Genomic DNA, 12,184 nt, shown 5'->3' with positions numbered 1-12,184 from the left:
CCTATTTGGAACCAGTCTGTTGTTCCATGTCCAGTTCTAACTGTTGCTTCCTGACCTGCATACAGGTTTCTCAAGAGGCAGGTCAGGTGGTCTGGTATTCCCATCTCTCTCAGAATTTTCCAGTTTATTGTGATCCACACAGTCAAAGGCTTTGGCAGTCAATAAAGCAGAAATAGATGTCTTTCTAGAACTCTCTTGTTTTTTCCATGGTCCAGTGAATGTTGGCAATTTGATCTCTGGTTTCTCTGCCTTTTCTAAAACCGGCTTGAACATCTGGAAGTTCATGGTTCACGTATTGCTGAAGCCTGGCTTGGAGAATTTTGAGCATTACTTTGCTAGCGTATGAGATGAGTGCAATTGTGCAGTAGTTTGAACATTCTTTGGCATTGCCTTTCTTTGGGATTGGAATGAAAACTGACCTTTTCCAGTCTTGTGGCCACTGCTGAGTTTTCCAAATTTGCTGGCATATTGAGTGCAGCACTTTCACAGTATCATCTTTCAGGATTTGAAATAGCTCAACTAGAATTCCACCAGCTCCTCTAGCTTTGTTTGTAGTGATGCTTCCTAAGGCCCACTTGACTGCACATTCCAGGGTGTCTGGCTCTAGATGAATGATCACACCATCGTGGTTATCTGGGTCATGAAGATCTTTTTTGCCTTTACAGTGGCATCATCCAAATATCTGAGGTTGTTGGTGTTTATCCTGGCAGTCTTGATTCCAGCTTGTCACTCATCCAGCGCAGTGGTTCACGTGACGTGCTCTGTGTGTAAGTTAAACACACAGTGGGACAGTCAGCAGCCCTGTTGTACTCCTTTCTCAGCCCTGAGCCAGTCAGCTGTTCCCTACAGGCTTCTAACTGTGGCTTCTTGACCCGGTTCTCAGGAGACAGGTTTGTTATGATCCGCATAGTCACAGGCTTCAGTATAGTCCCACCCTTCTCCTCCTCGGCAAGCATAAGTTCTGTTTTTCAGTACCAGTCAGGGTAAAATGATAAAATAGGCCAGGATTAAAATCCTGGCTTCCATATATCCTGTAATATGTTGATTACTTAACATCTCTGAATTTGGTTTTCTCATCTGCAGAATGAGGATAGTACATTCCTTGTGTAGTTATTATGGATATTAAATTTTCAGAAAATAGAGCTTACACAAGAATAAGAAAAATAGCTTTGCAGAGCAGCTTTATTTACTCTTTTACTGAACTGTGGTGGATTTGCAGTGTTGTTCTGGGTTGTTTCTGCTGCACAGCAGAGTGACTCAGTCATACACATATATACATCCTTCTTTTTAATGTATCCTTTCTCATTATGGTTTATCTCAGGAGATCGCATGCAGTTCCCTGTGTTATACAGCAGGACGTTATTGTTTATACATTCTGAATGTAATAGTTTGTGTCTGTTAATACTAACCCCAAGCTCCCAGTTCACTCCTCTCTCACCCCTCTCCCCTTTCGCAACCGTAAGACCGTTCTGTATGTCTGTGAGTCTGTTTCTGTCTCATAGATGTGTTCATTTGTGCTATATTTTAGATTCCACATATAAGTGATATCATATGATATTTATCTTTCTCTTTCTGACTGACTTCACTTAGTATAATAATCTCTACTTATATCCATATTGCTGCAAATGGCATTATTTCATTTGTTTTTATGACTGAGCAATATTCTGTTGTATATACGTAGCACATTTTCTTTATCTGTTCATCTGTCTATGGATATTAAGATTATTTCCATGTCTTAGCTATTGTGAATCGTGCTGCTATGAACATAGGGTGTAAGTATCTTTTTGAATTATAGTTTGTCCCAGTGTATGCCCAGGAATGGGATTGCTGGATCATATGATAACTCTATTTTTAGTTTTCTGAAGAAAGTCTGTACTGTTTTGCATAGTGGAAAGCACCTGACCTTTTTAAAAAATTATCTATTTATTTTAGTTGGAGGCTCATTACTCTACAATATTGTGGTGGTTTTTGCCATACATTGACGTGAATCAGCCATGGGTGTACATGTGTCCGCCATCCCGAACCCCCCTCCCACCTCCCTCCCCATCCCATCCCTCTGGGTTGTCCCACTGGTTTTGAGTGCCCTGTTTTATGCATCAAACTTGGACTGGTCATCTATTTCACATATGGTAATACACATGTTTCAATGTTATTCTCTCAAATCATCCCACCCTCGCCTTCTCCCACAGAGTCCAAAAGTCTGTTCTTTATATCTGTGTCTCTTGTTGTCTTGCATATAGGGTCATCATTACCACTTTTCTAAATTCCATATATATGCATTAGTATACTGTATTGGTGTTTTTCTTTCTGACTTACCTCACTCTGTGTAATAGGCTCCAGTTTCATCCACCTCATAGAACTGATTCAAATGTGTTCTTTTTAACAGCTGAGTAATATTCCACTGTGTTTGTGTACCACAGCTTTCTTATCCATTCATCTGCTGATGGACTTCTAGGTTGCTTCCATGTCCTAGCTATCATATACAGTGCAAGTAGCTGAACTTTTAATACTCCAAAAGTGGAAACAACCCACATGTCTATCAACACCTGAATGGATGAACAAATGGTGGTATATCCATACAGTGGAATACTACTCAGCAATAAAAAGCAACAAACTCCTGGTAACTGTAGTAACATGGATGATATTCAGGAACACTGCTACTGCTGCTAAGTCACTTCAGTCATGTCTGACTCTGTGCGACCCCATAGACAGCAGCCCACCAGGCTCCACTGTCCCTGGGATCCTCCAGGCAAGAACACTGGAGTGGGTTGCCATTTCCTTCTCCAATGCATGAAAGTGAAAAGTGAAAGTGAAGGCGCTCAGTCGTGTCCTACTCTTCGTGACCCCATGGACTCTTGCCTACCAGGCTCCTCTGTCCATGGGATTTTCCAGGCGAGAGCACTGGAGTGGGTTGCCATTGCCTTCTCAGTCCTAATCTGTACTGACAGCAGATCTCTGGACAGATTGGAGGCAGGACAATATATGTGTGATGGGGAGAAAGTTGACTGCGAAAAGGGCACAGCTTGAAGGAACTTTTTTCGGGTTTATTGAGATCTACTTTATGTAAAGTAAAAGTCACCACTTTTGGTTTATAGGTCTATAGGTGGTGGTGGTGTTCAGTCGCTCAGTCAGTGTCTGACTCTTTGTGATCTGGTGGACTGCAGCATGCCAGGCTTCCCTGTCCTTCACCATCTCCTGGAGTTTGCTCAAATTCATGTCCATTCAGTCAGTGATGCTATGCAACCATCTCATCCTCTGTTATCCCCTTCTCCTTCCCTCAGTCTTTCCCAGCATCAGGGTCTTTTCCAGTGAGTCAGCTCTTCGTATCAGGTGGCCAAAGTATTGGAGTTTCAGTTTCAACATCAGTCCTTCCAATGAATATTCAGGGTTGATTTCCTTTAGGATTGATTGACTGGTTTGATCTCCTTGCAGTCCAAGGGACTCTCAAGAGTCTTCTCCAACACCACAGTTTGAAAGCATCATTTCTTCAGTGCTCAGCCTTCTTTATGACCCAACTCTCAGATCCATACATGACTACTGGAAAAACCATAGCTTTGACTAGACGGACCTCTGTCGGCAAAGTAATGTCTCTGCTTTTTAATATGCTGACTAGGTTTGTCATAGCTTTTCTTACAAGGAACAAGTGTCTTTTAATTTCATGGCTGCAGTGATTTCATCTGCAGTGATTTTGGAGCCCAAGAAAATAAAGTCTGTCACTGTTTCCATTGTTTCCCCATCTATATGCCATGAAGTGATGGGACCGGATGCCATGATCTCGGTTTTTTGAATGTTGAGTTTTAAGCCAACTTTTTCACCCTCCTCTTTCACTTTCAGCAAGAGTCTCTTTAGTTCTTCTTTGCTTTCTGCCATAAGGGTGGTGTCATCTGGATATCTGAGTTCACTGATATTTCTCCCCGCAGTCTTGATTCCAGCTTGTGCTTCATCCAGCCCAGTGTTTCTGATGATATACTCTGCATTAAAGTTAAATAAGCAGGGTGACAATATACAGCCTTGACATACTCCTTTCCCAATTTGGAACCAGTCCATTGTTCCATGTCCGGTTCTAACTGTTGCTTCTTGACCTAGCTACAGGTTTCTCAGGAGGCAGGTAGGGTGGTCTGGTAGTCCCATTTCTTTAAGAGTTTTTTCCACATTTTGTTGTGATTCACACAAAGGCTTCAGTGTAGTCAGTGAAGCACGAAGTAGATGTTTTTCTGGAACTCTCTTGCTTTTTCTATGATCCAGTGGATGGGTGTTAGCAATTTGATCTCTTGTTCCACTGCTTTTTCTAAATCCAACTTGTACATCTGGAAGTTCTTGGTTCTTATACTGTTGAGGTCTAGCTTGAAGGATTTTTTTTTTTATTAAACAGATTTTATTTAACTTTTTAGGATGAGGAAAACAAGTGATATAAAATAAGTCATAAGAAATGCTCCCTGGTACTACTATCTCAGACCATTTTCAAGGTTTTACAAAACACTCATACAGCAAATACAAAAAGCTTCAACACACTCTTCTGACTTCCGCTGCAATAAATGCAACATTAACAAACATAACAAATTTCCTCTGTACTTCTTAAAAGCAGAATTACTGAATTACTAATTTTTACAATGTTATTCATACACATTTTTATTCATATGCTATTGATGAGATCATTGCCAATACATACATTATTTTCCTTAACTTTTTAAAAATTAAGCCAAGAGATGTGATGCAGCCATCAAAAACCTTATAGTAAATTACACAGGTTTGTAGTCCAGTTTAGACTCTAGCTTCTTAGAATCAGCCACTTTCCTGACTGCTTTCATGAAGTCTTCCTGTACTACAAAATCACAATCAGCACAAATTGCAGACATACCTGCTTCAGTGCAAACATGTCTTAGGTCTGCTCCATTAAAGCCATCTGAAAGCTTCACAGTTGCTTCATAATCTATTTCACCCTGCTTTGTAATGGGACCTGCGTGGATTTTCAGTATATCTAACCTTGCTTGTTCGTTTGGTAAATATTTTTCTATCTAATCTGCCTGGATGAAGCAAAGCAGAATCCAGTGTATCTGGTCTGTTGGTAGCCATGATCATTTTAACTCTATGCAGAGTATCAAATCCATCCATTTGATTCAGTAGCTCCATTAAAGTTCTCTGAATCTCTCTGTTGGCTGAAGTACCCTCAGAAAACCGACGACCACCAATAGCATCTATTTCATCCATAAAAATGATGCGTGGCTGATGGTCCCTGGCATAATTAAACATTTCTCTGATCAAATGAGCACTTTCACCAATGTACTTGTCTACTATAGAACTAGATACAACCTTTAAGAAATTGCAATCCAGCTGGCTAGCCACAGCTCGTGCCAAGAGTGTTTTTCCTGTACCTGGTGGTCCATATAACAAACAGCCTTTTGGAGGCATTATTCCTACACGCTGGAATAATTCTGGGTTTGTAAGAGGTAATTCTATTACTTCTCTTAATTCCTGAATCTGTTCTGAGAGTCCTCCAATCTCAGAATAAGAAACATTCCCAGGGTCCTCATGAGACATGTTGTAAACCAATGGATCCACTTCTCTTGGCAAACATCTCATGATAGTTAGTGTAGTCGTATCCAAAGCAACTCTTGTTCCTGGCTTCAGCTTGCTTTTGTCAAGCTGTCAACGAAAACCCACAACACATCTCAGTCCATTTGTAGCTTTAACAATGAATTTTTCTTCAGTTAACTGCTTAAGTACTCCACCCACAATCTGCCCAACACTTTGTAGAGCCTTCAGATCATTTTCAGACTTTTCAGACTGCTTGGTAAGTTCTTTTAATTGTTCCCTTAACTCCTTGGGCCGGCCGTCAATCTCTTTGTGCTCCAGCAGTTTCTTGCGGCAGCCCTGAAGCGCCTTATCTCTAGGGTGCGCCATGATGAGAAGCCGTCGCTCATAGGGGATGCCGGGGATGGCCATGGCCGCCCGGCATTAAGGTAGTTATTGATAAGTATGATCCTGTTGCCATTTACTTTGTTGTTTGGGGTTGAAGTTTATAAACCTTTTCTGTGTTTCCTGTCTAGAGAAGATCCTTTAGCATTTGTTGGAGAGCTGGTTTGGTGGTGCTGAATTCTGTCAGCTTTTGCTTGTCTGTAAAGCTTTTGATTTCTCCTTCATATTTGAATGAGATCCTTGCTGGATATAGTAATCTGGGTTGCAGGTTTTTCTCTTTCATCACTTTAAGTGTGTCCTGCCCTTCCCTTCTGGCCTGAAGAGATCCTATTGAAAAATCAGCTGTTATCCTTGTGGAGATCCCCTTGTGTGTTATTTGTTGCTTTTCCCTTGCTGCTTTTAATATGTGCTTTTTGTGTTTGATCTTCGTTAATTTGATTAATATGTGTATTGGGGTATTTCGCCTTGAATTTATCCTATTTGGGATTTTCTGGGTTTCTTGGACTTGGGTTGCTATTTCCTTCTCCATTTTAGGGAAGTTTTCAACTGTTATCTCCTCAAGTATTTTCTCATGCCCTTTCTTTTTGTCGTCTTCTCCTGGGACTCCTATGATTCGAATGTTAGGGCATTTAACATTGTCCCAGAGGTCTCTGAAGTTGTCCTCATTTCTTTTAATTCTTTTTTCCTCTCTGCTTCATTCATTTCCACCATTCTATCTTCCACCTCACTTATCCTATCTTCTGTCTCAGTTATTCACCTGTTGGTTCCCTCCAGAGTACTTTTGATCTCATTTATTGCATTATTCATTATTGATTGACTTTTTTATTTCTCCTAGGTCCTTGTTAAACATTTCTTGCATCTTCTCAATCCTTGTCTCTAGTCTTATTTATCTGTAACTCCATTTTCTTTTCAAGATTTTGGATCATCTTTACTATCATTATTCTGAATTCTTTGTCAGGTAGACTCCCTATCTCTTCCTCTTTTGTTTAGTTTGGTGGGCATTTATCATGTTCCCTTACCTGGTGAGCATTTCTCTGCCTTTTCATTTTGTTTAGATTGCTGTGTTTGGGGTGGCCTTTCTGTAGGCTAGAAGTTTGTGGTTCCTCTTTATTATGGAACTTGCTTCCATGGGTGGGGTTGGACTAGTGGCTTGTCAAGGTTTCCTGGTTAGGGGAGCTTGCGTCTGTGTTCTGGTGGGTGGAGCTGGATCTCTTGTCTCTGAAGTGCAATGAAGTGTTTAGTAGTGAGTTTTGGGGTGTCTATGGGTTTGGCATGGCTTTGGGCAGCCTGTGTTTTAATGCCCAGGCATGTGTTCCTGCTTTGCTGGAGAATCAGCGTGGTCTGTCTTGCTCTGGAACTTGTTGACTCCTGGGTGGAGCTTGGTTTCAGTGTGGGTATGGAGGCTTTTGGATGAGCTCTTGTCTATTAATGTTCTCTGGAATGAGGAGTTCTCTGGTGTTCTCAAGTTTTGGATTTAAGCCTCCTGCCTCTGGCTTTCGATCTTATTCTTGCAGGAGCCTCAAGACTTCTCCATCCATACAGCACAGATGATAAAACATCTAGGTTAATGGTGAAAAAATTCTCCACGGCGAGGGACACCCAGAGAGGTTCACAGAGTTACATGGAGAAGAGAAGAGGGAGGAGGAAGATAGAGTAACCAGGAGGAGAAGAGGGGGAGTCAGAAGGGGAGAGAGCACTCTAGCCAGCAATCAGTTCCCTAAGTGTTCTCCACAGCCCAGAACACCCAGAGAGGTTCACAGAGCTAAGCAGAGAAGAGAAGTGGGAGGGAGGAGATAGAAGTGACCTGGGGGAGAAAGCGGAGAGTCAGAAGGGGAGAGAGCGATCAAGCCAGTAATCACACCCTTAAGTGAAAATAGATACTGAAAATTAGATTCTTAGAGGTACAAAATTGATAACAAATACCAAAAAGCAAAGTTTAGAAATCTAGAGTAGAGGTTAGACTCTCAAAAATACAATATTAGAAATACAAAACAAAATCAGTCACAAAAATTATAAAAAATACATATGAAATTTGCTTTAAAAATAGGGTCTTTTTTTTGCAAGGTAATAGTAGGTTATAAAAATGAAAATAAAAGGAGTAATAAAGAACTTAAAAAATTTTTAAATGATACTAGTAAAAATATATCTAGGAATTTCTCTGGAGCTGTTGTGGGCAGTGTGGGGTCAGTTCAGTTCCAGATAGTTCCTTGTTTCAGCTTGGACTTCTCAAGGTCTATAGGCCTCTTGCAATGCTTAGTCAATGTTAACTACAGGGTTTTAATCTGTTCACTTGTCACTCCCAGGGCTTTCCCCTCTTCTTTGTTTATTTTGCCTTCCTCTGCTTGCAGGTCTCTCCAGTGTCTATAATTTCCGCCCTGACATAAGGGGGTGAAGGTGGTCCACTTGTTCAGTTGTGCTGTGGGGAGGGAGGGACCCTGCAAACAAATGTCAGTGGCGCGTGTGGGGAGTGCTCGCAGCGTCTGGACCACACTGGGTTTGCCCCAGCCCAGGGCGGCGTGTGCTTTCTGGGTCTACCCTGCTCAGGCTCCAGGTTGCTCTGCAGGGGAACTGTCCCAAGTGGGCCCTGCATTTCGTGCACTTCCCAGGTGTAAGCTGCTCAGGTTCAGGTTCTCGGCTACTCCGCAAGGGCACAGACTCAGCTGGGCGTGCGTTTTGTGCCCTTCCCAGGTCTGAGCAGCTCAGGCGGCCAGGTGCTTGGCGAGCGTACTGTCCTGGGTGGGCCGTGTGTCTTGATCACCACCCTGGTCCCGGCCGCTCGGTTTCCCGGGCGAGCCCCGAGAGCATTGTCTCAGGTGTGCTGTGTGTCTCCTCTGGGGAGCTGATCTCGGGCTGCGACCCTCCTGGCAGATGCCAACCGTCTAGGATCCCAGGAAGATGTGGTTAGCAGCTGGGAGCCTGCTCAGTTTGGTGGAGGATGCCGGTCCCTGGGGCTGAGATTGCCCCTTGCCTTCCGGCTCTGGCTGTCACACACCTGCCTCTCTGCCTCGGGCGGGGGGGCGGTGGGGGGGCCCTGTACCCAGCCGGCTAGCTCTCCTTTGCTGTTGGCTCAATTTAGGTTAGAGCCTTTTGTGGGAAAGTTCTCTCTCTTTTTTCTCTCTCTCTCTGGCTGTTCCACAGTTCGGGTTGCTATCTCACGTTAGCTCCCTCAGATTGTTCTCAGGGCACTCAGGCCCTGTCCTTACCCTAAGCATGCAGCCCATGCTGCCCTATCCAGCACAGACGTGAGCATCTGGGCTACTTCTCCACTGGAGTTGTGGTTAGGCGTGTATTCTGTGGGTTGTTTTTTTTTTTTTTTTCCCCTCCCAGTTATGTTTCCCTCTGAGATTCCAAAACTCCCCATAGACCCACTGGTTTCCTGCTGTTCGGAAACTTCTCCTCCTTCACGACTCCCTCCACATGATGGGTCTCAGTCCCTAACTCTTTTGTCTCTCTTTTTATCTTTTACATTTTGTCCTACCTCCTTTCATAGAGAACAGGTTGCCTTTCTGGATGCCTGGTGTCCCCCACCAGCGTTCAGAAGTTGTTCTGTGGAAGTTGCTCAGTGTTTAAGTGATCTTTTGATGAATTTGTGGGGGAGAAGGTGGGGTCTCCCCATCCTGTTCCTTTGCCATCTTGGGACCGCCGCCTCTCAAGGCCTTTTATGGACACTCCCTTCTCTGCCCGTCTCTTAAATGACAGCCTTCCTCAGGAGTCCATCCTTAGCCTTATTTTTTTGACTCCTTGAATACCAAATACCACATATATGCAGAAGACCAACAAATTTATAAGCAGCTCAGACTTCTAACCTGAGTTCCTAGTGAATATAACTACATGGCTGCCCTAAAGGCATCCCAGCTGCCATATGTCCAAAATGATTTCACTCCCTCCCTCTCCTGCAAACTTGTCTCTTCCCATTACTATCCACCATGCTTCTAAGCTAGAAATTTGGAGGCTTCCCTTGTAATTCAAATAGTTAATCAATTCCTGTTGATCCCACTTCCTGATTAGCTCTGATACTGATTTTTTGTATCAGAATTCCAAGGCCCTATTTTCTGATCTCCCATATCTTCAATTCATACAACTCATTTATCTTTCTCTTTCTAGTTTATTTCCCCTGATACTAATGAGTGATCTTAAAATGCAGAGTTGATCATTTTATTCTGCTATTTAAAATGCCTCCAAGGGTCTCATATTAATTTTGGCAAAAATGCAAACATACTAACATAATATAGTAAGTAGTCTCTTTTGGGTCTGCCTCTTCTCACTTCTCCCATTTCCATCTTTCAATCCTTAGCTTAGACTCTTTATTCATTCATGTCCCACCACTCAACTGCCTAGAGTTCCCAGAACCAACCATGTACTTCTCTCTCACCTCTGTGCCTTTTGAATTTTCTCTTCCCTCTTCTTGTGGCTGATACCTTTCCCCATCCCTGACCCCAGCTTCCACACATCCTTTTCTTCCTTGCCTGACTGATTGTTCCTTGTCCTTTAGAACTCCATCAGACCTCCTGTCATCTGGGAAACATTCCCTGATACGTTCCTTTTCCCAGGCTAGTCTTTATGCCTTTCTGACTTCCCTTGTTTTCTCATAGTATTCCATGCTTTTCTCTGCCATAAGAGTTATTTCCCTGTATTGTAACAGCACATAAAGCATTCAGTAGCAGTTTATGAAATACACAAACAAGTGAAAACTCTGAAAATATGTTTGAATTCACAGCCTAATGCATCGTCATAGTAACCTTTTACCATGTTCTCATAGGTGAAGATGCTGGAAGCAGATCTGGTTTCAAAAATGCTTCGGGCTGTTCTGCAATCTCAAAAGAATGGAATAGCATTATCCCGGCTCCAAGGAGAGTACAGATCCCTAACTGGAGACTGGATTCCTTTCAAGCAATTGGGCTATCCTACACTAGAAGCCTATCTGAGAAGTGTGCCAGCAGTTATCAGGATAGAGACTAGTAGGTCTGGAGAGGTAAGAAGGTAACTGTGTTTCAGAAGAGGCAAGCCAGTTCTTAATTGCCTGTCCAGTACTTCTAGTCTCATAATTAGGATAGAAGTCAAAGTGAAAAGCACTAGCCAAGATTAGTGAAGAAGTGAAGGGAAGTGAAGTGAAAGACTCATGTCCAACTCTTTGCGACCCCTGTGGACTATACAGTCCATAGAATTCTCCAGGCCAGAATACTGGAGTGGGTAGCCTGTTCCTTCTCCAGCAGATCTTCCCGACTCAGGAACTGAACTGGGGTCTCCTGCATTGCAGGCGAATTCTTTACCAACTGAGCTATCAGAGAAGCCAAGGTTAGTAGTGATAGAGAATTGCATCCAAAGCACTGCCTAGATTCTCATGTCTTTTGTTTTACCCTCAAATTCTTTGTTATAAAAATTGGATTTTAACCATATTCAGTTAAAAAATTTGAAGTTTACTCAGCCTCAGTGTCCATACAAAATAACTGTATTAGAGATCTTAACTGCCTAAATATCATACCACTCATTATAGGCCTGCCACAACTGTTTGGCCTAGGTCACTAGTGACCTCCTGATTACCGAATCCAATAAATACTTTAAAATTCTGATCATCTGACCTGACCCCTATCTGTTCCTATTGTCTTGATCCTAGTCAAGCCTCTGCTTGATCATTCAGCACTTCTGGTTATTACAGGTCCTTCCCTCCTGTTCTCCCTGTCTTTAGTCCCTTCCGTCCCTAGCCTGTCATCATCTTTACTTTAGTAATAGTGATTATCCTACAATCTTAAATCTTCTAGTTCCTCTGGAATCATGTTTTATATATAATGTGGGCAATTGAGTGGTAGCAAGTAAAATTTTTTATTACATATCCCCTATGACTCAGTAGTTTTGATTCTTGTTGTCTGCCCAATATACAGTATGAAAGATTGGACAGACTACCACCCAAGACAGAAAGGTGCCCACCCCCCCCAAATCAGTATATTTTGGGGATATGTTTCATATGTAAATATGTAGGATGGGTCTGGGGTATTTCTCACAAAAAATTAGAATAGTTATTCCTCTGGCGAGGGGGTGGGTCAGAGAGGCATTGGGAGAGGAGAAAGGGGCCCAGGGGTAGGAGCGTGGCCTTCCTTGGTGGCTCAGATGGTGAAGAATCCACCTGCAATGCAGGAGACCTGGATTTGATCCCTGGGTTGGGAAGATCCCCTGGAGGAAGGCATGGAAACCCACTCTACTATTGTTGCCTGGAGAATCCCATGGACAGAGGAGCTTGAGAGGCTATAGTCCATGGGGTCACAAAGAGTTG

General features: G+C 42.8%; 1 protein-coding gene and 1 pseudogene across 2 annotated transcripts in view; one reads left to right on the top strand and one right to left on the bottom strand.

Annotated features, from left to right (window-relative positions):
- Positions 1 to 12,184, top strand: part of TDRD7 (tudor domain containing 7) — a 93,494-nt gene that overhangs the window by 7,775 nt on the left and 73,535 nt on the right. For both annotated transcript variants that reach the window (XM_070480225.1, XM_070480224.1), the window contains exon 2: positions 10,676 to 10,888. In XM_070480225.1, the coding sequence (XP_070336326.1) occupies positions 10,682 to 10,888 (207 nt within the window). In that variant the 5' untranslated portion in view covers positions 10,676 to 10,681. The remainder of the gene's footprint in view (positions 1 to 10,675; positions 10,889 to 12,184) is intronic.
- Positions 4,718 to 5,920, bottom strand: LOC110151307 (26S proteasome regulatory subunit 10B pseudogene; annotated as a pseudogene).

The sequence above is a fragment of the Odocoileus virginianus genome, chromosome 18 (assembly GCF_023699985.2).
Source record: "Odocoileus virginianus isolate 20LAN1187 ecotype Illinois chromosome 18, Ovbor_1.2, whole genome shotgun sequence".
Taxonomy (NCBI): domain Eukaryota; kingdom Metazoa; phylum Chordata; class Mammalia; order Artiodactyla; family Cervidae; genus Odocoileus; species Odocoileus virginianus.
This window is presented reverse-complemented; position numbering and strand designations above follow the sequence as displayed.